The following is a 27716-nucleotide window of genomic DNA, read 5'->3' on the forward strand; positions in this document are numbered from 1 at the left end:
TGGGAGGCTGTTCTATGAGCCAGTGAAGGTCTGCAGCATTGTGATTCCATATGTGCAACATTGAAAAACATAGTCTATATATGGTTGTAGGGTTTGAGGTGCGTTCACATACTCACATTGTGATTTAGAAAGGGTAAAATGTGTAGAAATGTGCATATGCCAGGTTTTATAAATCCTTTTTTTTTTTGGTACACACATTTTTCTGGGTTTTTTTTTAGTTTTTTTTTTGTCTAAACATAAAATTTTACAAATACAGAAAATTACATAAAGATATTCTCATGGGCTAAATTCAAACCAAAATCCAAAGGCAGCTGAACGAACGTTAGCAGATGCAAACTTCTCAGTGCCAGACCTGAGGCTTTTTAAAACTTGTATAAGTTTGGAGCAGTCCCTGTTCATTTAAGTTCATCATACAAAAAAATAAGGAACATTGTAAATGGAATACATAACTGAAGTGACATAAAAATAAAACATTTACTAAAGAAGACAATATTAAAAAAAAAAGAATAAATAAAGAATGTGGGAGAAACAAAAAAAAATATTCCAAAAAAATTACACCTGATCCAGATGGTGAAACCTGACTACAGTATAATAACGAAATCATATTAACTTTGCCAGGGTTTGAACCTAAATATTCTGGAGTGATGAGGGAAAAAGTGCTAATCACTGTGCCACCACCATTCATGACAGTGTTTTTTTTATAGCATAACAGAAATAAAAGACAGCAAAAACAGACACTTAAAGACACATCTTACTGCTACAATCTCTTCAATATCACAATATCTGTGTCAAGTTTTGCCCAGCATTGTCAAGAATGTGGTAAAAGAAGGCAACTGAAAATGCAATGTGGGAAAATACTGGATGCTAGTTGTGCTACTTTAGAACTCCTTCAATGGAGGAAATAAAATTAAAAATACTGAAAAAGCAAATAATATATTATTTGACATTTGCTTGTACATTTCTTTCCAGTTTTGAGCTACATTTTGAATTCAATGTGTGGTTCACACTACTAGAATAAACCATTTTACCATAATTCAGCAGTTAAATGACTGGTGAGAATTATTGATGACTGCATTATTTATATTGGTAAAATGAATTAAGTAAACAATTAAAATTATATTCTCATTAATGTTAGGTTGAACTACATCAATTAAAGATCAATATTTGGCTGAGATAGATAGATAGATAGATAGATAGATAGATAGATAGATAGATAGATAGATAGATAGAACGGACCTTATTTGTCTTGGGTTAGAGGGGAGTTTGGCTTTTTTCTTTAAATAAATACTTAATTTAGATACATAAATATATTTACAAAGACGCACACACACTATGGTCTGAACACACATCTGAGTGACTGAAAAGGAAGAATAATTTAAAAGAAGGAAAAGGATAACATCTGACTTGGCAGTCCCATTTTCAGTGAGGCATTATGCAGGCATATTACTGTTGGTATAAAGGAGGTGCCGTAACATTTTTTGACATACTTTTGCTCAATAATTCATTGGTGAAAGTCCTCAGTGTTAGTTTGTTAGAGAGAGGATGTGCAGCTTTGTTCATTCTCTCTTTAGCTACGACTTTCAGGGGGTCCAGAGTATGTCCCATAACAGAGCCTGCCCTTTAAGTTACCTAGTTGATTCAGTGGGCCTCTCTTGAAATTATGCTACCAGCCCAGCACACCACCAGGTGGAAAAATCACACTGATCAACACAAGAGTTGAAGAAGATGTGAAGGATGTCACTTCCCACATTAAAGGAATGCAGTCTCCTAAAGATGAAGATCCTGCTCTGCACCATCTTATATACAGTAGCTCCTCTGTGTTATGAGACCAGTCCAACCTGTCACTGATGTGGACCCCGCAGTACTTGTAGGAGTGAACCACCTCTACATCCACTCCCTCAATAGTATCCAGACAGAGAGGCTGTTTGGTGCGGTGAAAGTGAATAAGCAGTTCCTTTGCTTTGCTAATGTTAAGTTGCAGATAATTCTCTTTGCACCAAGAAACAAAGTTATCCCCCTGACTGCTACACTCTTTCTTGTCCTCTTTATCAATATATCCCATAAGTGCAGAATCTTCTGAGAATGTGTGTAAGTTACATGAACTATGTTATAGATGTACAGAGTGACGAGGAAAGGAGAAAGTATTGAAAAAACAATTTAACAGTTTTTTTTATTTACAGAACCATTCATTAAAATGTGGCAAAGAGTTTAGTGTTTTGACATTTGTAATTTTAGGATATAAGAAAAACTAAATGAGGTGGATTGGAAATTTTAGAGAAGACAGGTACGATATTTTCATATTACAAAGAATGTTTTGCTGACATAGTGTTTTAATTCATCACTGTGTGAATGAATATATGGTAATACACTTACCCATTAAATACTCTTGCATAATGAAACACTTAAGTTTATATTTGCAACTAATCACTGCTTAAATATAAATATACAGTGGAACCTCGGTTTGCGAGTAACTTGGTTTACAAGTGTTTTGCAAGACGAGCTAAAATTTTTAATAAATTTTGACTTGATAAATGAGCGAGGTCTTGCAATACGAGTAGAATGTATACGCTTTGTCTGCTGAGCGTCATGTGATCACAACTGAGCCAATGGTGGTCCTCTCTCTCGCTACGGGATTGTGGGCAATCGTCTCCTATTCTCTGTCTGAGTCGGCGTGCCTCACTCATATAGTCAACATCCGTACGAGCGTATATGGTTTACTACAGCATTGTGACTGTGTGTGTGTGCTGTGACGTACGAGTCCCCGTCTTGCACCCCAAAACACGAAGCCGAGTCTCAGTACTTTAGCAAAACCAGCTTTATTCAGCTTGAAACAGCAAAAGCGTGGTTATTTATTGTAGCTGGATCTGCCACTCTCCTATACACAGACACAGCAGTCAGGCAGGGTCGTGGCCAAGTAGTACTGTGCCCTGCATATTTATAATGTTCCTTGTATCACCCATCGACGGCAGGCGCTTATAGCATGTCCGCGATCTTTTCGGATTCACTTTTACGGCGAACTGCTACAGCACTGGGAGACTGCAATTGCTTTGGGATGCTCTTCCGCGTGTTGTCCCGTTGGGTGGAATCCCACAAGAGTTTAGAAACTCACTCACACAAGCCATGATTCTTTTCAAAGGTAAAGTGCAGGTTAATTTGTTTTATGTATTTTTACTTTATATTTTGTATTAATCATTTTTATATGAATAGTTTTGGGTTGTGGAACGAATCATCTGAGTTTCCATTATTTCTTATGGGGAAATTCACTTTGATATACGAGTGCTTTGGACTGCAAGCACGTTTCCGGAACAAATTATGCTCGCAAACCGAGGTTCCACTGTAGATGCAATTATTTATTTTAAAACACATAATTACACTACAATTATTTAAATGTTAAAATATGATTAATGCACTTTGTTTTTTTTTTACATTTTAACCATGCCTTATGCTTAAGGTGTAATTTTAAGTATTAGCTTTTCAATTATGCCATATTTGTTTCTTTTTAATTTTACACTCTATGACATAGGAAAAAAATAAACAATGCATACCATTTTATTTATTTTGCACAAAGCTTTTGGGGACAGCTAAAGGGCTCAAAAGAAGGTAATTTGGGGGTGCAGACTGCAATGATTGTTTCTCTTTTTTCCCTGCAGACCAACCATAGGAAATTCTGCCTGGGTCTGATGACGACTCTTCCGGGTTCCATGACTAATGATGTCACTTCAGGTTCCAAGCTCGATGACATAACTTCTGGTTCCTCTCCAGATGATGTCATCTCCCTTGTCCGGCTTTAAATCCGCCGTATTCCTTCTGTTACCTCAGTTCTGTTTTGGACTCATGTCTGTAAAGACCTATTGCTCAATTTTGCCTTTTTTCAGCCAAACTTTCAAGTATATGGGGTGGCTGTCCCAAACCTTTTTGTTGTGTCAAGGAATATCATTTCACACTATAAACTACAAAGAAAAAGTTTTTAATCACTAGAATTCCTGAACTTGTTAAATGTTGATGAATTACAATAGAATATACTGTAAATATAAACATAGTTTACATAGCTTTTACTAGAAGTGCGCCGAATTACCTTCTGTCAGTTGCAATTGGTACAGTAACCGGCTCTTTCATGTGTTTTATGTTGTCACTACTATAACTAAAAGGTGCAGCTTTTGTTTCTGTATGTGCTTCTAACACTTCTGAAAAAGCAGTATATAATAAAAAAAGTCTTTCTCTGTTCTTATTGTTTTTCACTTTCCAATGAATTCCCACTCTTCATATTACACTTTATATAAAACGTGTTAATTACTTTTCTGAATAGTTCAGTGTAGTGCAGAAAACAGCCAGATCCATTAACAAAACAATATCTTTGTGTTCCTGAAGTGCCACAAGTTGAGCCGGATTTTCCAAAAAAATAGAACTTTTGTGAACATTTTGTTGACATTAATGTAACAATTATGCAAGAATCTATTAACACTGGAAGTACTCCAGGGGCGCTGTACAATGGCTGACCCTGCGCTCTGACCCCAAGGGGTATGCGAAAACTAACAAATTCCTAATACAAGAAATTGTATAAGGTAAAATAAAGAACAAAAAAAAATCCTACAATTGTAAAAGTATAGAATGTACAGACTTATCAGTTGCTAAACAACACAGAAAGCATGTCATTTTTAGTAGTTTTCTGACTATGGCGTAGAGACCACTTATTGTGTAAGGATCAAACTACACATAATCTATAAATCCACTTTTGTATCCTTGCAGCAGCAAGGCAGGAGGAAGCTCTGGAAGGGATACCAGTACTTACCTATAATTTTTAAGGTTAATGGTGGTTTGGAATGATACTTACTGTTGTACACATCTACTGCTATTTTAATTGTACATGCAATCACAGGTCATGCCTTCAACCTTAGCCACTGAAGCCAAGAAGAGCTATCAACCCTAGATCTCAGACCCTATACCACTTGTATTTCAGGACCATACCTGTTAACAGTAAGCAGGAATACACAAAGGTTGGAGTAGAATGTCCAAAAAGGTTTAATTTACAAAGAAAAAAGTGAGCCAGTGGAATATAGAGTGCAACAACGAAAATGAAAACAGGATATTCAAAAATGAATCAAAATTCAGTATTTAGGGGGAAAGGCTAAGGACATTGATTTAAGTGAAAAATAATACAAAGCAAAGAAAGAAAGAGACACAATTTACATAGGGAAATATAGGGAGAAATTACATTTTTATATCAGTCAAGAAATAGCCAAAACCTTTAACCTGCCATTTCTCCTTTTTACCCTTTTGACTCTTTTACGGGAAGTATGCTAAATGACATTTTGTCAGTCGCATTTGATAACAGTAATGGATTCTTTCATATGTTCACCACTACAACTAAAAGATGCAGCTTTTGTTTCTGTATGTGCTTCTTATTACCTGATATTTATGCAATTTACATTCCATATAGATGATGAAATGAATTTCCTTTTGTGGGGGCGACATAATAATTGGTATTGCTTCATCTTCAAAGTTTCAGCGTTCTTGGTTTGAATCCCAGGCCTGTTCACAGTGTGCTTGGAGGTTACGCATTTTCCATTTGCCTCCCACACCCCTATGTTACATCATTCAATAAATAACTTCAGTTTTTTATAAAAAATAGCTGATGTTGAAGGTTCTAAGTTTCATACAGAATTTTACATTTTATAAACTGATAGCAAAACATTTTCTAGTTAAGCTATGAGAGATCGAGGCAAATCACTGTTATTGTCATTACTAATCATTAGTTTAGGGACGTGCGACAGTTCTGTAGGGAAATTGTGTTGAAGCTGTTGACCTTCTTCTTCCACAGAATACTCTTCAGTTATCTGCTGGTCCAGATGTTTAATAATTTCTTTTGAAAGATAGTGAGGATCTTCACCTCTCTTGTTATCTAGAGAAAAAGATTACCAATATTTAATCAGAAGCAGAGTTCCCTTATTCTGTTAAATTATTCTCCTATTGGGACCCTCTCCTGTGTACAAATGCATGCAATGATTATGGGGAAAATCCTGTAAGGATAAACTAAAACATTTATATATGGTATGCGCATGTTTTGGTTGCCGACTCAAAGGGCACTTTTCAGGCACCATGGCAATGCTTTTTCAAAATGAAAAACAAACAAACATATAAAGACGAACAGAAGCTGCAAAAAAAATTAAATGAGTGTAATACTAAAAATACATTTGACACAGGAGTGAGACAAAACAACATGCAGGTAAAGCTATTCATTATTTTTAGCATTAATATTGTTATTGTCAAAAACTGAATTATCATACTTCGCTTCCCCTGACAATTTGACAAGACATCACTCTGTATATCATGCAGTAAATTTAGCAATACGATGAAAAGTTACAAGTTTTGCTTTTTTTTCTTGTTTTATTCCTATATTATTTCTGATTTTTGGAAATTCAGTTTTGTTGTGGTTGTTCATAATGCTCAGTTTTTGTTTTTAGTTTAGTTTTTATTTCACAAACACATTTCTATTTTATTTATTTACAGTATAATAGTTTCAGTTTTAGTTAATTATGATATGATGAAAGAGATATTATGGAGTTTAGTTTTAGGTTACAATCACACAGAAGTGTTGTAATATTTGTTTCTTCTTAGTAGAATCCTATAACTATGTCCCATTAAAAACATTCAAAAACAAAATCAGATCTGCTTATTAACAATTTCTTAAAATGCCTATATTTCTCAATAATTTGTACTGAACAAAATGCACTTTTTCATACAAATTATCAAATCATATTTAACTAGAATAAAGAAAACAACAAATGGCTGAAGTAGCCTAATATTGCAAAAACATAACGGACAGGGATACATTTTTCTCCATTGCACAATTTACTTATCTACATTGCCACCATAACATTTACTCATGCAGCACACAGCTTGTTAAAAATAAGGCTGAGAGAAGGAGTACATTTTCTAAAGAATGGCATGTCACATAGTCTTGTGGGCATGCCAATTTCAAAGAATAAATTAACTTGTGCTCCTCTGCATTTTTTTTGTGTTTGACTTACTTTGTTCCCCAAGCTGCTGCACTTTTCCAGCATGATGTTAGTGAACTTGGACTTGCATGTGCACTCTGAGTGTTGCCGCTTACTAATCTTTCTTTTTATTTGCTTAGAAGTAGTCGTCACAAATTGGCTTATGACCTCTGTGGATGAACTTTATAGTTTGTGGGGTTATTACTCTACTGCTTTAAGACAATGCATTTACTATTGCTGTTTTCAGTTTTGTATTCAAAAACACCCATACAGAGCTATGTTATTCACTTGTGATATCGTCTCAATAAATAATAAGTTTAAATACAGAATTTTGTCACCTCCAGGTCTGAAAAGGCATGAAAAACAATCACAGAATAGATTCTACTGTGTTCTGACAGAGATGATAACAAAAATCTGTAATGAGGGAACCACAGAAAAATTAATATGTAATGTCAAAGCTTAAGAGTAATGTAGACTTGAATTACCACTACATAGGAACAGAGAATAATTAAAGAACAGAGAACATGGGCTTAACATTATACTTGATAGCCATCAGAGCACAACACAAGAACCATAAGTTCTTGTACAATATGTACAAACTTTGTACAATATGTCAAATTCTAAGAACAAAGAGAGTAAAATCCTATATATACTGTATATTGAGAAAGAGTAAAAGTTTAAAAAATTATTGTAAAACATTATTGTGGCCCTGAATTATTTTGACAATATCAGGCATTTTCATGCGTGAATGTAAAATTTAACAAAAATAAAATAAAAAAAAAAAACAAAAAACATTGACAGGTTTAGTTTTTTTTTTTTACCAGATTGCCAATGCTAAGTACTTTAATCAAGCTAACAATAAAGTTTGGTTATAGTTCAGCAGAGATACTGTCAACTCAGTATTGGTATGAAGTACGTATTGCTTCATTGCTAAATGACCTATCCAAAGCATAAGTGATCTGTAAACAACAACAATTTGTTTGGATATCTAGGCTCATGCAAATCTCTCTCTGTCTATTAGTAACTTGAAACATTTTTCACTCAGGATCTGCTGACTGGCCTATGTCAACTCCAGGCTTTTGAATTATGCCTTGAAAAACAATAAGAGCTAAGAAAGCCTGTAGCTCATCATAACTGACATCAGACCACATATGCAGCCTAAAGTAGGGCTTCAGTTGCTGTTTCAATTGCTGTGCATGTTGTCACACACATGTGCATGGGAGACAACTCAGGGCTTACCAACTTGTAACCCTTCTCTCCTTCTCTCTGCAAACCTAAAAAACATGACACCACTTCCGGTTCCTGGATCTACCCCTTCTGCCTCACAGACTTCATAACCATCAGTGTCACTGTTGGGCTCAAGCACAATTATGTCTAAAAGGCCATAACTTATACATAGACTGAAATTCTGGGAGAGATGTAAAGACAGAGTCCACACAGAATAACAGAGTTAACCCCAAGAAAGGGAATGGTTGTTTAATGATGAAAGATTGTAGCCCAAACACCGAGATATACCCCAAACACATAGATGCAAAGACAAGAGTACACACTGAATAACAGAGTTAAGCCCAAGAAAGGGAATTCTTGTTTGGGAATGAAAGGTTCTACTGCAAAATTTTAGAAGTTCACCTTTCCGCTGTTATGGCAACAGATGATCTTGCACTGTCACATTAACTTGTCCAGAGTCCCCACTTGTCTTCCACTGTCAAATGTTCTGTCTCTCTCCACGATCCACTAAATTCCTATATTCTGCGATGACTCCTGTTAATTCTCTGCTTATGAACGTCTCTGCCTGCATTCTTGAACTTTCCCAGGCTTGCAGTGTGTAACACGTATATTATTACAATTTATGGAACACAGAACTCTTTGTCCAAGTAATGAGTCAGTGTCTCTCACATGTCCAACCCAGCTCTTCTTTTGCGCAGCCTAATGACTGCTACAGGATCATCTGTATTTGATAAATCTGCCTTGAGCCTTGGAGATTCAGTGAAGGACAGCTTTGAGAGTTGCTCAAAACTTTTGAGACATCGCACATATCCAAAAGTTGCATTATAATTTACTGGTTGAGCAAATTTATCACCTCCATATGCTCTACTATCACAAGAATGAGAATCTATTAGTCTGTCACTATTATAACACAACAGATCACTTTCTTCATCAGAAGCTTTATGTTCCAATGGCTACTATTCAGCACAACCCACTGAAGCAAATGTTGTATCAAACACTGTCCTCCAATACTAGCTACAGTTCACAGCAGACACAAAACCTTGGGGATGATGGCATGTGTGACTAGTGGTGGAAGAATTGTGTCACGAGACATTGGTAAAAGATTTATAGAGGTTTCAATTGATAAGTCTAGTGGTGGGAATATTTCTTTGAAAAACAAGGAAAAACTATTTATTTAAATATTTCAATTAATTTTGGGGTCACTGTAGTCCAGGGTTAGCCCATGCATGAACCTAACTGTGATGAAAGCTAAACATATTTTGGGTAATTTATTATTTTACTTCAGTTAGTATTACTAACAGTTATGTATAGATTTAGTTTTTCATCTTAGTTTTGCTAATTATTTTATTTCAGTTTACAAAAATATTTTTTAATTAAAAGTCTGAGTCTTATTTTTAGTTTTCATTATGATATTAACTTTGCAACTTACCATTTAATAATACCAGTCTGTAGAGATTTCTGCACTCTTTGGAGTCCTCAAGAATATCTTTCAGTGTTCTGTAAAATAGTTTTGTCTGTTCAAGTCGGTCCTGACTGCTGAAGGCTGCCTGTGAATCTCTGGACATCTCATACAAGGACACTAGGGGTGTTGCATATTCAACAATACAGAAATGAGGCTAAAAGATGGAAACAAGAGAACATTTAAGTTTTGGAAAAAAAAACTCTCTTTCATATTTAACTCAACTGAAAGTTTTAACATTATAAAATAAATTCAAAATATCTCAACAGAGATAAACACTGGAACAGGAAACTGTTTAAATACACAACCAACAGAACACTGAAATTAGCATACTTTTTGTAGTGACCAGTGTAAACAACAAGAAATACTTCTATTTACTTGAAGAATTATTTAAATCAAATCAAACTGGCATTTATTAAGCTCCCCTTTTAGTTTCTGTGATTATTAATTTATGTGCCAGTGTGATCTGCAAGCATATTTGTTTATTGATTTATTTTTATATATAGAGAACATGTTATTTGTTATAAAAACAAAGTTTGTAACTGAAAGGTAAATACTGCATGTGATAGGACATTCAATGAACAGGCTGGAGCTTATCCAGAAAAACACATGAATTCTTGTCCAACTGGGAATGTTGGATGTATTCTGAATACTCTTAGGAATTTGTCTTTGTTTTTAGAACAAACACACAGAAATCCAGAAGGTGGGATGGCCTACACTGGACAAACCATGCCATCATAAGCAAAAGAGAAATTCCGAATGGATGACAATTTTGGGTGCTTGTCAGTCATATTTATTGACCATCAGCACTGTGTTTTCAATGCAACATTAACTCTGTCATTATATTTAAAAGGACCATATTCCAAGGAGGCTAGCATCCCCTGCTGGAAAAAGAGAAATAAGTGACAAAATCAATGAAAAGTATTTGCCTCTCCATTTTCCAGATAGTTCTTCTACATTGAAAAAAATATGATAAACCTACCCTTTTACTTTCATCAAAAATTTCATAGACACTGTGTTTGTAGCTTCGTTTCATAACTCCAGCAACATTTAACTGTGTGTCAGGAAGGTTGTCAAAAAAATGTATATTAGCATCTTCCTTGCTTATCTCATCTGGAATGTGACAGTCTAATGGAATCAGAATGTGCACTTTCCAAGTATCTTTGTATCGTAGAATTGAATTGTCTTTTTCTGCATGGTAAGCCTCAATTAAGTTTTCTAATCCTGTAGCAAAAATAAGAAATGTTTAGTAAATGTTTGTACCTTTATATGCAGCAGTAAATACACGGCAACCTTTTTGTATGTCTATCAATTCTCCAAATTTGCAAGTATTATTATGTATAAAAAGCTTATTTTTTGAGCACATCTCACTGGTCTTAGCATCATTACATTGGTTAGCTGTGTCCTTTAGAATTGACTTTAACAACCTATTAATGGTATATACAGCTCTGAATAATCCTTCTCCTTCTTATACTTTGTAGTCCCTTTATAATCCTTATGTTAATCTCAGATCCATAAGAATTTTTTCCCTTATTACTCCAAAAGCAAAACAAAAAAGTAGTATATATGTTATATCTTAAAATTAGAGATAAACTAGGTTAATATAGCGGAGCATTTTTAAAAACTCTTAAAACCCAATTTTTTTTGAATTTGGATTTTTCACAGCTGCTGTTTAGCACCACTTCTAATAGATCAATACATGTATTGATCTATACTTCATAGATCTGCAATGATTACTAACATCTACTTTTCTCTGTTTTCAGGTTTTCTGCACTGGCGTCATCTGGCCAAAGCACTCTCCGGCTGCATGTGATGTTGGAAGGAATGTACAGATACTCCAAATGTCAACATGACCAGCTACATTGAATCTTCTAAAATGAAGCTTAAAAACAATAAGAAACTACTTAAGCACATTTATTTTTGGTAGAAGGGTGAGTTATCTTGTTAAGCATGATGATGGTTTTGTGAACACCTTTTATCTGTATGGTTGTTTAACAATACATTCTCTGTTGTACACAATGGAGCTTTCTATAGAAGATAAAGTTCTCTTATTTTCAAATAATAAGGAATATCTTTATATCAAATTGCATTATTCAAAGAGCTGTTCAAATTATATTAAAATGCCATGCTTATGTGAGAAACTAAATCCTAGATATTTCAACAAAGAGAAAACATATGACTTGATTTTAAGGATACAACTGACATTCACGTCACATTAAAACACAATATATAATAATATCAAATGAATTTCAACTACTAGATTTTTGTTAGCGCATGCACAGAGGAAGAAATTACATACTCGTTTTCATTAATAGCCAATGCCAGTATGGGATGTGAGAGGATTAACACCTGAACCCCACTGTCCAAATATTTACTACCCAGGTAGATAGGAATTTTACTAGTGTCAATCCTCTCTCTGTGCTAGCTATTTGAAGGAGTGACTTTTCTCTATCAAGATTGTTTCTTTTTCCAAATAAATGAGTATATAATTCCACGAGTCTTTAGTAAGGATTTAATTATAGAAATGGAAAATAGAAACATTTTAAAATATTATTTTTTAACAATATTAACTAATATTATGCATAATCAATATACAGACAACTTCGAAATGTCTTGTCTAATGTTCTTCAGGACAGAGATAATGTTTTGCTTTAATAGCTTTTCTAAAGTGCATAAATAGGAATATTATTCACACAAATTGAAAAAAAACTGTTCAAATTTAAACTGACAAGTAGAAGCATTCACAGGAAACCATACGCTTGTATTTGCTAAAATAAGGATGAAACTTGTTTGTTTGCCTCTTGAATTGTTGACTAGAGTTGGTGCTTAGCTTAGACACTTCCCAATACAAAGACCTCCTGTTAATAATCATATTGAATTACTAAAATATGTAGTACTCACTAGGTAGCACCTTCTTTAAATATCCAATATAAAATGACCAAGCTAAGCCGTGAGCAACATTTTTCTTATTCATTTCACAGATCTGAGATATCTCTACTTCAGTTGGACCCTAGATGGGTGGGATACAAACAGATATCATCATACAAAATATAAAAGCCTTGGCGTAAGGTTATATACACAGTCATTTATTTAAATCCAATTTCATATTAATAGTCAAACAAAGGCAGAAACTGTAAGATAGTGCCAATCAATTGATTCTTTAAACACATGCTGTACCTTTGGGATGATGGCACCGTTATTAATGGCATGAAGTAAGGGAACTAACTGATTTACTAAAAGAACCAAAATAAAGTATTTGAAGTGGTAATGTCCGTTACCTTTGAATTTTTGACACTAAAGATAAGTCTTTACTCTTTGTTGTTACATTAAATTCAACTAGAGGAGAAATATGATCTGGAAGTATATTAAAAGGTTCCCCTAAAACAGACATTCATCTTATCATATCTCTTAATAATTTGTTAAAATTAAAACAAATTTACAGTGAAGTGGACTTCAAACCCTGAGGGTATGGGTTTAAATCCTTCTACTGATGCTGTGTGACCCCGAGCAAGTCACTTGACCTGCCTGTGCTCCAATTGGAAAACTAAAAGAAATGTATCCAATTGTATCAGAAATGTTGTAAGTTGCCTTGGATAAAGGCATCAGCCAAATAAGTTCATGTAAATGTAATGTAATGATTAGAACGACTGAAAAATAAAAGGCAGGTACTTCATGCTTTTAGGTCTCCTGATTCATCTGAGAGATAACAACAGGTGTCAAGTGCAAGTAGTTTGTGATTATTATCAGTACCACAACATGTCACGTGGGCTTAGTGAAAAGTTGGATGGCTATCTCCCATGTACTGTATAGTTTCTTGGGTTAGATATTTACATAAACAATTATGAATGACCTCCCTGTTAGTGACTTTTTTCTTATATAGTAGAAGATGGTTTGGAAGACAGAAATGCTAATCACGCTCTATGTCATAGCTTCAGGGGAGCGAGTTTGAATAATGGCTTAGTTAAAGTCTATATGGAATGTGAATCGTTTTTTCCCTGATACAACTACTACCAAAGAATTGCATACTATGGTAACTGACACGTCTAAGTATTCCTGGTAGGACTGATATATACTGTATGTATTCGTGAGTGTGCAGTGTAAGGGACTGGTGCCATGTCCAGTGTGGTTTCCTACCTTGCACCTGATGCTGCAAGGATATGCTGTACCTCGCTGCAATCCTAAATTTAGATTAACAGTGTTCAGTAAATAGACAGGTGGATGTGACTTTCAGTGTCAAAAAAGCACATTTAAATAACATGTGTTATTGTTAATAATAGAGACAGAACTGGATCTTAATGCTACAAATGATGCCAACATTTAATAAAGCATTACACCTGAACAACTTCCAATGGAAGCAGTAAATTGCTTAAAAACACTAGATTCACTAAAGAGCACTGAAAATGAACATGTCAAGAAAGCAAACAGTTTTCAGTCATATGGAAATAAATATGAAACCAGGCTTTATAGACCAAATATCATGTTTTAAAATTCTGTGAACAGATTGACATAAAGTCTTTTTTCTACTACTACCTGTACTGTACAATGTTACAAAACATACCAAAAGAGACAAGTGTTTAAATTAAAGAAATGCTGTACTTTTAGAATCAGTTACTTACAAAAAAACCAGCAACATAAAATATCAGAAAACAACAGCATCCAAGAATGATCTGCACTATGTCTTGAAGCTTAAATGATGTGAAAAGAACAATGAAGACAGCCACAAAAATACAAAAAACTGTTTTCTCGAAAAAGCAGGCTTTCAGAAGTTTACAACAATTCTTTCCATACCTGCAATAACAAGGAAGAAGTTAGGTTTTCCTTTCATTTATGTTTATTATGCACAATAAACATTCCAATAGTACATTTAAATAATTAATATATCTTTTACTTAATTAATACAAATGAAACAATGCTTCATTTCCTATGATTAATTAATTAAAATGTATTCTGATATGTTAGTATCATGTACCAGCATAATGAAGATGTTATACCAAAGGAGGAAGAGAGGAAGCTTATGACATGTAATTCTTATACATGTCAATGACATAAGGTTACACAATAAATTGTTAATAACCTTGGAAAAATCAAAAAATATATTGTATATAAAATAAATATGAGAAAACTTTGCAAATCAAGTCTAAAACAGTTAATATGTTCTACGATAAATTGGCTGTGATATTAAAATCATCCATCCATCCATTATCCAACCCGCTATATCCTAACTACAGGGTCACGGGGGTCTGCTGGAGCCAATCCCAGCCAACACAGGGCGCAAGGCAGGAAACAAACCCCGGACAGGGCGCCAGCCCACCGCAGATGTTAAAATCAGTTCAACCTAAATGTAATATACATGAATGCTAATTTAAAGGAAAAATAAGGGTATGCACACAAGAGAAAGTTTGAACTATTGTATCTTAGATTTTATCAATTCCTGTTAAAAATGTAACAAGAGACTGTTGAAGGTAAACAGGATTACTGGGCAACTGGCAAAAGAAAATACAGTTTGCACATGAATTGAGGAACTGGATTGTAAACATACAATACCTATTTCAGTAGCACAATGCAGAGGAACTGATTTCTTCATAGAAGAGCCCAGTAACACATGGCTTATTGGATGCAATAAATCATAGCACCTGAATCTATTGAATATCCTCCACACAAGCACATCTGTGTTTGTCTCCAATCTCTCTTATGCAGCAAAATAATCTATTAGTGAAACCTGATACAACAATTTTTGTTTATATTGCATCATTTGAGCCATTTGTGTATCTCCTCAGAATGCTGGATCCCCAGATGCTTTACAAAAAGTGAACTTGCTAAAATTAAAACTGACCTGCTTAGAAATAAAAGTGCCACAGAGCTTTTATGATTCTACACCATCAAAACTCACCTTGGCTGAAAATGATGCCAGCGTTCCTCTACAAAATTACATATTCCTTTGAGCATATATGACGAAAATGAAATAAAAAAACTATTTTTTAGCATATGTATTACATCGTGTTCTTCTTGATAGATGTAAATGTATAATATAAACAAAATGGCAAGGGTTGTAGCGATGACTTTTGGAGAATTTCCACGTGGCTTTGGAACAATATTAGGATTGTCCGAGTCACTCAAGTGGCATGACATCTAGGGAGAGAAAAAGATTATATTTAATAATAATATTATTAAAACAGTACATTCAAAGAGCTATAAATATCAGACAAGAGGCTGGCAAAGGTGATGGTTATCCTAATTTTGCCACTTGGATAGCATTTACATTTTACAGGAATCTATCAGGTTGTTTTTCTGACTGGATGCTGTACCTCACTGAATGACTGGTATAATGTGGTGATGAAGTTGTTTATTAATGTAAAGGTTGAATATCCCTAATCCAAAATGCCAGGGACTAAAAGAATTTAGGATATTTACAGATGTTTTAAATATTTACCTATATACAGTACATTATGAATATATGGGGACATCCTTGATCAAGTATGGAAATGCAGCCAAACCAACTAAATTATAACTGAAGTGTATAATAAATCATATCACCATTATTATAATGTGCGTTTATGTGACAAACATATTAAATCACAAATATGATGTATAGATGCTCTTTAGTTGTCTTTTAAGAGGGCCAATGCTGCTTATTTGCACTGCATTTCTTTTTTGTTTTTTTCTTTAGTTTATATTGGCTACCTGTTGTCAACTGGTCAATAGGTCATGAATATCTCTTTTATCATGTCCATTTTGCTAGAAGCCATTAACTGACCGCTGAGGCACTACATTTAGTTTTCATTTGGTGTGAGTCAGATCAGGTCAGGTTGGGGAGTATGCACAGGGACAGCACGTTGCTGCAACCATCATATGATGAAAAAGCTTGGGATCCTGGCTGGCAACACCCCAGGCAGACATACAGCCCAGTCCCACCCTCCGGAAAAGACCAACTATCTGCCGCAGCCAGGTATTATGCGGGCGTCCCCTTGACCTGGTCCAGCCACTTGGGTCTTAAATAATGAATATCCTGCGAACCGGATCACCCACGGGGAAATCAGGCCACATGGGAGCAGTGCAGTAAGTGAGCTCCGTCACAATGCAGGTAATGTGCCTCATTTGGGTCTCCGTGAGCAACCACTCATTCAACGCAAAGTCAAACTAGTGGTACCCAAAGATTCTCCAAAAAGACAGAATACTGAAGGAATCCAGTCTTCGTCTCAGGTCACTGGATAGCGTCTGTGTCTTGCAACCGTTCAGCAAGACAGGAAGCACCAGGACTCTAAAAACTCTGACCTTCATCCTTTTGCATAGATATCGGGAGCGCCACATACCCCTTTCCAGCGGTTATTATAACATAATTCTGCCAACATAAAAAGGCATTTTGTAGCAGTGTCTGGTTTTCCTAATGAAATCAAAGCACTTTACTGAACTTGCATTGCAATAAGGGCACCTAGAGACAATCACACTGCTTTTATTAACCGTAAGAAGTAACATTCTATTAACGCAGTACACAGAGGAGAGGCACTACAATCTGTGTTCCCTCAGTGCTGCACAGCACTTTTGAACTTCATGGGGGACAAAGCTTGTTGACAATGTTTCATTGCTTAGCAGTGCTCAATGCTTCCTGGGGGTCCCCAATCCCGTAAACCCTGAGATTGTCAATTGTGTGTTGTTGAAACACAGTGCTCTAAGCTTCACATGGGACACATTTTACAAGACGATTGAGATGTATAAAGGTAAATTGCATAGAAATATGCATATGCCAGGTTTCATATATCAGACTTTTCGTACATGCATTTTCATTTTTTTTGGTATACACATATTTTCACGCTTGAATTCAAGCAATGTTTAATAAAAGAGACCATTAGTGTGGAATTTTGCACTTGTGACGTCATGTCATTGCTTAAAAATTTCTCGGATTTTGAAATTTCGGAAAATACTCAACTAGTATTACACTGCAACAGTAATCCACAGGCCCTGTTCATGGGCAGATAGCATATGTTAGAAGTAATGTATTAGATCTAATAGTACATGAGCTCTGAAACATATCCTGGGATATTTCAAACATTGCCCTCAACTAAACTTATTAAGTAACATTTCATTTATAGCAGTATATGTGCCATGCACACATATCTATCTCATTGGCCTAGGTTCATTGACAAGTATGGGTGACTTCTAAGTGGAGTTTCCATGTTATTGTTGTGTTTATGGGGGTTTCATCTTAATGTCCAGATTCTTACTATGGTAGATTACTAAATTCAAGATACCGTGACACGAATAAGAGCATAACTTAAAACTGGTTGGCTAAATCTACAAATGACATTAAGTAACAGGTTGTAGTGGCATGTGTTTATCCTATTTAACTCTGCAAAAATTACTGGTAGCATTCCTGAATTTGATTGAAATTACAAACAAGTTTTTCTCCTTCCACATATGAAAACTGGGCAGATCCTACTTTGGATATAATCTAAAGTCAGTTTAGAAACTGTGGGTTATGCTACAGAGTAGTGTTATCTGGTATTACTTTTAGTTATCCTGTAAAACCAAGTCGAAGTTGAAACACTTTGATTTTATGTAAAGTAATACTGCTTTCTTCAAAATGCAGATCATAACATTTTTATATTTATAAGTATTCTATTGTCTTAATATATTCTAAGTACACAGTCTCTTTTTCTTTCAATAGTTTAACAGAACTACTGTATACTGCAACCACTTTGTTATGTCTCACAGGGCCATCTATACAGGTAGATTGTTTTGCAGCTTCCATTATACCATGTTAACAAGTTGTGATAACATTTTAAATGTTCTGTTGGAGTATCATAATGACGAGACAGTATTTACGGGTTAAGGTTTACTGTTTATTATAAAAACAGGAAACCTTAAAAGCCTATTTTATTGTTTGTTCTTTTAAATTCCTTTAATGTATGTTTATTTGGACACCTGTTTATAGGTTCTATTATTGCTTGAACTGCTCGTGAAGCAAATTTTGATGTACCTATGCACAACATGTACTATATAAAATGTTTTTATTATTATAAAGGATTCTGTATAAGGTTTTCAGCTTAAATGATAATGGTAGCTAGTACTCTTAGACATCAACCTTTTGAACTAGGCTCAAAGACACTACACTGTTAGCATATATCAAGTTGCACCTATCAACTTTATTGGCAAAGAAGACTCAAGAGAGGCAACAGAAAGATCTACAGAAATAATAAGAAAAAATCAAAATGTGTTAAATCCAAACAGATATAGACAACACTTGTATTTTATAAGAATACATCAGTATAAAATAACTTAAAGTTGCAAGTTAATTTGATTAAAATGATTTAATACTTACTCTGATATAAAGGTTCTGGGTAACAAACTGGGTAACAAACTGTTCTTCAAATAATCTTCTTTAGGCCTTCTTTGAAAATACATGGAATATATTTTCTTATTTCATAATGTCTTCAATGCCCATCCTATACTGCAGAAATACAAAATTAGAAATTCCAGAAATGTAGTTTTTATGTTCAACAGCAAACAATATTTACATTATTAATAAAAATGAATAATAGTGTTAAAAGTAATATTGTATTGTATAAGTGGTCAGGGATAAATGATTACATATGGAATTTTACAGGCATATTCCCTCAGATGATTCCAAATTAAGCACTCTGGGATTTATTTTTTAAAACTTATTATGAATCCCACAAATGATCCTGTGTTTCACAGTAACTTTATATGCAACCCTTGTGATTTTTCCAGTATTATTTCATATGCTATTAAAATGTGTTTACTAGTTATATAACTAATCTTTTTTTTTTTTTATTAATTTTTGAAGACAGGATATACTTTTGTTTTAAATCAATCAGTGGCCATGGCTAGTTTTTTCTGAGGATGAATATACAGTAGAGTAGAGAAGTTTGGTATTACTCAGAATTTTTCATGTTTATAATATAAATTGATCATTTTTAGTTTTTTTGTAACAAGGTACCATTAAGTTGATTTAAAAATTCAGCAAGAAAGCCAACAAGACCCAGTTAAGGTTCTTGTTATAGTAAAGTTGCGCTACACTATCCAAACTTAAAAAACACTTTTTTCTTTCATGCAGCAGCACGAAGTAACGGAAAAATATGCTGGATTGTGTTCTGACCTTGTGGACAATGCCGATAAATGTTTGAAAGAAATGCAAAGGTTCAGAAGCAGTGAAACTTTAAACTCCCTATGCTAAAATTACTTTTAGGCTCTGAACTGGAATTACAGGTAGATAAATGATATATGTGTGCACATGCAACAGACAGTCCAATGCACATTTTGTTCTTCAGCTTCATTTCAGACATCAATATTTTGCAATTTCAACTTTGTAAGGTTTTAAGAATAATGAAAGGATTCAAATAAGAAAAAAAACGATTCAACACTAGCAAAGACATGTGCAACTGTAATAAAAATAATGGTCAGATAATAAAATATTTCAGGATTTTGGCTGTTTTGGACCAGAGATTTTGTTTGAAATGACCCTTTCATTGACCTAAGTCAAAGGAAAAAAAGTAATTCAATCAACTAGTATTTAAGGTTTTTGCAGAGTATAAGTATATTGTGGCATACAGAGTCCCATTATATGCTTACTTTGCATAAGGATACATTAGCAAGTACAGGCAAAATATCTTTACAACGAAATTTTCATTACAATGAAGTATTTTTAAGGTCCCGACAGTTTCCCCATCAGACAGAGTCTATAGAAATCTTGTTACTACAAAGTATATTGAGCAGATACTTTCATTACAACGAACTGCTCAAAAGACCTTGAAATGCCTGAATGAATCATCCACAGAGCAGTTAGTTCTGTGGTGACAGCTCAGTTGTGGACAACAATCCCCCAAACAGAAACACTGTAAACTTTTTTTTCTTTCTTCAAACTTTCCTGTACTGTTTTTTTGCTGTTTTTGTTTTTGGTGGTTTTCAGTGATACCTTTTGCTTATTGCTCGTCAACATTTGAAAAACATCCATTGGAATTTAACTCATCGTCACCCTCCTATAGAAATGGCAGACATGAAAAAACGGTAACAGTTCATATTCGAAAAAAAAAAAAACTTTACATTTTTGCAGCTCCCGATTGCGCCATTGACACTGTCAACTTTCTTGAAAGACCAAGCAAAAAAGAAGAAAAATCTCAGGTTGCAAACGTATGCGATCTGCTACATTTGAAGATGCTGAAAAAGCCATTTTTACGTGGTTCAGTGATGCTCGTTCAAGAAACATTCCTATTAATGCGGCACTCATTCAAGAAAATGTGAGGTTTCTTAACTCTCTTGGGACCTCCCCCAACTGAACAACAAGCCGAAGAGCGTCCCGAAATGCGATCACCACGTCTGTGGAAGACCGTGTATCCGTTGCTGAAGCAACAGCAGGCTCAATGGTCTGGGGCGGCTCTTCACCGAAGCAAACAGAAAAGATCTCGATGGGTGATGCAAGGAACATTGTAAATGCAGGGAACAGTATAACTTGGCCAGTAACTGACCACAACCCTGCCTGATTGCTGTATCTGTGTATAGGAGAGTGGCAGATCCCACTACAATAAATAACCCTGCTGTTCCTTTTTCAAGCTGAGTAAAGCTGGTTTTGCTAAATTACTGAGAATAAGCCTTATGTTTTGGGGTGCAAGACATTAGGATTTGCTTCTGTGGTGCTTCACTGCAGCGCTGTGAGCCTGCTGTTGCCCTGCCCTGGCAGCGGACAAACAGTTTTCCATAGATGTGGCAATCGCGCTTTGGGACACACTTTAGCGTGTCATTCCCGTTAGGTGGGGGGTATCCCAAAAGAGTTCAGAAACCTCATAATATGAAGAAGGAAAGTATGATTCGGCTTCTGATTGATAACTGTGCTTCTCACAACATGCTTTCACATTTAGATAATGTTCACTTTGAATTGCTTCCATCCAATTGCACAGCAGTGCTTCAGCCACTGGATTTAGGCATTATTCGCACCCTGAAAGCGTATTATCACAAGGAAATGCTGAGAAACATTCTCGTCAGCATAACTTGTAGACAGGAGGAGATTAATATCAACACGAAAGAAGCTATTGAAATGATTGCAGATACCTGGATGCAAGTGAAAGAAAGCACAATAGTGACAAATACAGAATCTCATTACAACAAAATATTTTTTAGGTCCCTGGCAGTTCGTTATAACGGAATTTTACCTATATATATATATATATATATATATATATATATATATATAAAGTAAGCAATAGACTGCAGACTTAGAATGTGTCGGAAGAAGTGACACAAACACAGGTCAAAAATTCCCTGATGTTTGAAAAACTTGTAGGCTTCTAACACTGCCATTAAAAATTCTTTAGGCTAGCTCATACAAAGCAATGACCTTTATCTACAATCAACCCTGGATGGATCCAAAGCACCCAAAGAAACTGCTTAAACAAAAAGAATTTCTGACTTACTGCATTGAGTACATAAGCACAGACCCTTTTACTCTTTACATGGAAGATTTACATCTTTGCAAACAGAATGCATGCATTATTTTTCAATAGTAGTTCTGGAACCACATTTCTGTCAGTAGGTCAGAAGGACAATTTAACCTGAAAAAACAAAATGAATTCTTGACAAAAAAAAAATCTATGAGGTCTGTAATGTTTTATTCTTTAACACAAGATTTTATGTAAATTTAAAAGTATTTTGCACAGTTTATACTCTTGCTTATTGTAATAATTAGATGCAGCTCTTCGTTGGCCTTTAAGAAAAAGTAACTATGTATGGGGTACTTTTTTGACATTACAAAGTTGTTAAAAATAGATTAGATAATATCAGTTTTCTCATAAAAAGTGAAATCTGGTAACACTCAGAACCGCAAGCCTTTAGCTGCTGGCAGACTCAGATACTTGATGTACAGAAAAAAATAGATGATGATAGTCTGAGGTTTCATAGTCGACTTTTCACATGTGCTATAAATACAGTAAACTGTGTCTGCATACAGTGAATTCAGTGGCTCTTTAAACCAGACTGGAAAATCAATGAGGCAAGTGGCAGATTTAATTGCCTTTAGTTTATATGGTAGTCTTGACCATGAATATCTCCACTGGGATTCGATTCCTCAGCCCTGCAATGGTATCAGCATTTAGGTTTTCATTTCTGGGTTGTCTTTTGGCATAGTCAGTGCTTTTTTGAAGTGCTATTGTCAATGAACAAACTGGCAGTTAGTTCAGTGATTAGATAGATAGATAGTCTGTTGGTAAGGTCTTGTGAACATGAACACTTTTTACTGACAGGTAATGCACTGTCAGTCAGTCATTTTCCAACCTGTTATATCCTAACACAGGGTCATGGGGGTCTGCTGGAACCAACACCAGCCAGCACAGAGCGCAAGGCAGGAACAAACCCTGGGCAGGGCACCAGCCCACTGCAGGACACACATACACACACAATAGGGACAATTTAGGAATGCCAATGCACCTAACCTACATGTCTTTGGACTGTGGGAGGAAACTGGAGCCCCCGGAGGAAACCCACACAGACATGGGAAGAACATGCAAACTCCATGCAGGGAGGACCCAGAAAGCGAACCCAGGTCTTCTTACTGCGAGGCAGTAGTGCTACCACTGCACCACCGTGCCGCCCAGTAAAGCACTGTTTGGTTGTTAAATTCTGAGCTATAAAAGTGAATTGTGGCGGTTCAGTGTTACAAAAGTGAAGTTTTGAAATATCACTGAGCTCTGGAAATATGAATTTAGTAATTATGAATGTACTGTGTTACTAAGGTGAAGTTATGTATCTAAGCAAAAGAACAACATACATCCCCAGCAGATTGGTTATGTACAATGAAGGCTACCTGGTTGTTTCAAGATAATGAAGAATACTAAAAAAATTGTATATAATTATGGTGCACCTCTAAGGAAAGTAGTGGCCTACCAACAAGTGAAGATAAACCCTATCATCTTGAAACAAACAAGATGGCTGTACTTTGCTACACTCAATCCTGCTATCTGCTTACAACATCTGTTTTGACATAATTCAGTTTAAGAAAATAAAACAGGCTTCTAAAAGAAATCATCTGTTTTTTCTCCAAATTGGCTTCTTTCAAATGATTGCAAGTAAACAATATTAAAAGAAATCTAGCTAAGTGTCATTCTCCCTTTTAGTTTAATACAGTTGTAGTCTTTATTTTTCCAAGTGGTGGGGATGAGATATTTTACAGCTTACTGGTTCCTCCTTCTGGTTACAACTGTTTAGGTTTCTTAGGTGAGTGGGATGCAGCAATTTCACTCCTGTATGGCAACTGTTTATGCTTCCAGCGCATTTATTGAACACAGACCAAGTTATGTCAAATTACAGTATATATATATATCTATCTATATATATATATATATATACAGTAATCCCTCCTCCATCGCGGGGGTTGCGTTCCAGAGCCACCCGCGAAATAGGAAAATCCGCGAAGTAGAAACCATATGTTTATATGGTTATTTTTATATTGTCATGCTTGGGTCACAGATTTGCGCAGAAACACAGGAGGTTGTAGAGAGACAGGAACGTTATTCAAACACTGCAAACAAACATTTGTCTCTTTTTCAAAAGTTTAAACTGTGCTCCATGACAAGACAGAGATGACAGTTCTGTCTCACAATTAAAAGAATGCAAACATATCTTCCTTTTCAAAGGAGTGCAAAGCAAGCAGTCAAAAAAAAAATCAATAGGGCTTTTTGGCTTTTAAGTATGCGAAGCACCGCCGGTACAAAGCTGTTGAAGGCGGCAGCTCACACCCCCTCTGTCAGGAGCAGGAAGAGACAGAGAGAGAGAGCCACAGAAAATCAATACGTGCCCTTTGAGCTTTTAAGTATGCGAAGCTCCGTGCAGCCTGTCCTTCAGGAAGCAGCTGCACACAGCCCCCCTGCTCACACCCCCCTACGTCAGCGCAAGAGAGAGAGAGAGAGAGAGGAAGAGAGAAAGTAAGCTGGATAGCTTCTCAGCCATCTGCCAATGAAATCAACTGGGCAAACCAACTGAGGAAGCATGTACCAGAAATTAAAAGACCTATTGTCCGCAGAAACCCGCGAAGCAGCGAAAAATCCGCGATATATATTTAAATATGCTTACATATAAAATCCGCGATGGAGTGAAGCCGCGAAAGGCGAAGCGCGATATAGCGAGGGATCACTGTAGTGATTTTCTGGTTGACCATCTTCTGAGTGCCTCTTTCTCTCTGTTAGTCTGCAAAGCTTTAAATATGCAACCTCTGATTTTCAGTTTTGCAGCAATGTTGCTAGCTCAACTCCAAGAATCTGCGTTCAGAACAGTTATTGTATGTGTATATTGCACCTTCTCTCTAAACACTTCTGTATATATTCCATCTTCATCCAGTACCACAAAGACATGCACTTGAGAGCCACGAGCCTGATACAGCCATGTCATAGAAAAAGTGGGTTCAGACAATAGATGAATAGGTGTGATTTAGAAATGTCCTGTACTTCTTCAGAGCTTTTGTTGCTCAGATGTATAAATGCAATCAAAAATTACTGTTGCTTTTGTCATTTGCACATACACGTGCAGAAATAATTCATATAAAGTAAAGGTAGCTCTAGAAAAAAATAAATCAATTGCTGTACTGCACTGTGATCACAAGAATGAGTATGACTTTAAAATATATTTAAAAACTTATACAAACTGACGCGATAAAAAAGCATTATTGTCAAGACTTTAGAAATATCTTAAAGAAAAAACTGACATCGACAATTAAAAAACAATGCAGAAATTGGTTTAGTTTGAGAAATTGCAAGATATCCTGGCCCTTTTATTTTTCAGGTTCAAAACACGCATTTTCCTTATTCCTTGTTGCTACATTCTATATATTGCACTGTCGGCTGAACGCTTATTGGTTCTCAACTCTTACACGCAAAGAGCTCACTCCTAAGACCAAAGAGAAAATAATCCTGTTTTATTTCATTTAGAATAGTTGGTCTCAGTCGTTGGGTATGGTGATCGGATTTAGGGGAGCGTGCTGCTAACTACCTCCGACTGGCTAAGATTATGTAAATGAAGGCTACAACTGAAAGACCGCCGGAAAAGTCGTCTAATTAGAACAGGAATAAGTGACCTAATTAAATTACACATTTAACTAAACAGCAAAAATGGTCTTCCATTTGCGAACACGGATGGAAAAAAGTCAACCTTTGTTGAACCCGCGCATCAAGTTTAAGAATGACTGGATTATCATATGGTCCAGTATTTTATCCTGTAGTGTACCACTGCAGCCTGGGAAGACTCAGTGTGTTTATATCTTAGGGAAAATTCGTTCTTAAAATAGAAAGATGAGAAAGAAAATTAGGGGTCTCATAGTTAATCACATATTACCTATGAGCCCCCACCCCCATAAAATGTATTAACTGAATCTGTTTTAACATAGTGGTGTAAAGTTAAATAAAGATTTAAAAGGTAACACTTAGAAGATTAGCGGTTGAAACTGCTTTTCTTTGGAAAAATCATTCTGAGTGGACGGATACGTTTATGCAGCCGTCTACATTATATGAGTCTCCACAGCCCTGAACTAAAAGACGCGGGCACTTGTTTAATGACAGTAGATTTAATCCTAGCCTTAAAGACTGAAGAACAGTCGTAGACTACTAAGCACTGTTGTAAGTCGCTCTGGATAAGAGCGTCTGCTAAATGATGTAAATGTAAATGTAAGTACATGGCTAATTGTTTACATCCCAAATTATAGTAAGACTTTATTGTTGCCTTATTATTGTTAGCACTTTATTGTATTAGTCACTCTTAAAAACGTGGTTGCAATGGACAATATTCGTACTAAGTTGTGATTTTCTGATTACTTGGAAACCGAAGAGACTTAAAATTTTGCAGTGAAATTAATAAAGACAGGAGGTAGGCGATGTTTCTCTAACCTAAGAAGACTCTGTATACAGTCTGCCTCTATAAATATATACGAAGGGCGTTCAAAAAGTTTCCGCAATTTTTAAAACTATTTATTAAGCGTTTCAAAAACAAATTACATCAATTTTCTACAAAGTCACCTTCGTGTGCGATGCAATTTTCCCTGCGTCGTACCAACTTTTTAATGCCCAATTACTACTCCTCCCGCCTGTACCATTTCCAACGAAAATATAGAAGTGCGGAAACTTTTTGAACGTCCCACGTTTTACCTAGCATGCATAGATACATGGATTATATTTTATTTGTCCCCAAACAGGAATTAACCGGATTACTTCACACCTGCAGATGAAAACGGATCACGCCTCTCGATGGTTAACCTTAATGACATAAACGCAATTTCTCTCTGTACAAATCGATCTGAGCAAATTTCGAAGTGGAGCCAACATGGACGTTAGTTTCGTTTTCCAGTCTCGCACACAGACAGTATGTATTACTGTACTAACATACAGGGGTAGATAAAATTAGGTTTACGGCTGTTCGTATGTAAAAAGACATGCAGATTATGATTGCTACACTCAAACACACTTCAATAACAATAATAAGAAAAAGACAAATAACACAAATAAATAATGAATTAATTAATAAACAAAAATAATACAAGATTAAACTCTGTGTTTCGCCTACTCACTACTGTAAACCTACTTTTGCCCACCCCTGTATACTGAAAGGCAAAGGTGCTCCGTGTGCTGTCGTTTTAAAACCGCAACATATGACTTTAATGTTAAGTCGTCAAACGGAATATCTGTTTATTTTGGTAGCTGTTGTGTACTTTAATAATGTTCAGTTTGCACGTAACATGTTTCGTCTGCTCACCGGAATCACAAGAGGCCATTTATAAAATTGTCTAAAATAACAACGCATACAGTTTCTTCGACAGGATATATAGGTAATTATGACTGAAACGTCTTTTTTCAAATTAAAAATAGTAATGCTACGGTAAATGAACACATATGTTCAGCTATATTAGTGAACTGTTTTTACTAACCTGAAACATCGTTCCGTACTTTTTTCATTTAAATCTCCGAGGAGCTGTAGATCAATTCATTTCATAAACTGAAATTGGGAGGGAGGGAACCATAACTGAGAGGAGTTGTGCTTCTGATTGGATATTT

General features: G+C 35.4%; 1 protein-coding gene across 7 annotated transcripts; it reads right to left on the reverse strand.

Annotated features, from left to right (window-relative positions):
• Positions 1-5001: 5001 nt before the first annotated feature.
• sting1 (stimulator of interferon response cGAMP interactor 1) lies at positions 5002-27716 on the reverse strand. 7 transcript variants are annotated; one of them, XM_051933372.1, is made up of 9 exons: positions 27590-27641; positions 26884-27037; positions 18998-19107; positions 15572-15810; positions 14298-14469; positions 12583-12691; positions 10664-10905; positions 9652-9838; positions 5002-5899 (listed from the first exon to the last, which is right to left on the reverse strand). In XM_051933372.1, exons 4-9 carry the CDS (start codon positions 15808-15810, stop codon positions 5700-5702), a joined length of 1149 nt encoding a protein of 382 aa, XP_051789332.1. In that variant the 5' UTR covers positions 18998-19107; positions 26884-27037; positions 27590-27641; the 3' UTR covers positions 5002-5699. The 7 variants fall into 7 exon arrangements, with proteins under 7 accessions (XP_051789332.1, XP_028669297.1, XP_028669296.1 ...); XM_028813464.2 differs by lacking the exon at positions 26884-27037 and having other exon boundaries at positions 18998-19121; positions 27590-27716; XM_028813463.2 differs by lacking the exon at positions 26884-27037 and having other exon boundaries at positions 18998-19126; positions 27590-27700.

The sequence above is a fragment of the Erpetoichthys calabaricus genome, chromosome 11 (genome assembly GCF_900747795.2).
Source record: "Erpetoichthys calabaricus chromosome 11, fErpCal1.3, whole genome shotgun sequence".
NCBI classification, from domain to species: Eukaryota; Metazoa; Chordata; class Cladistia; order Polypteriformes; family Polypteridae; genus Erpetoichthys; species Erpetoichthys calabaricus.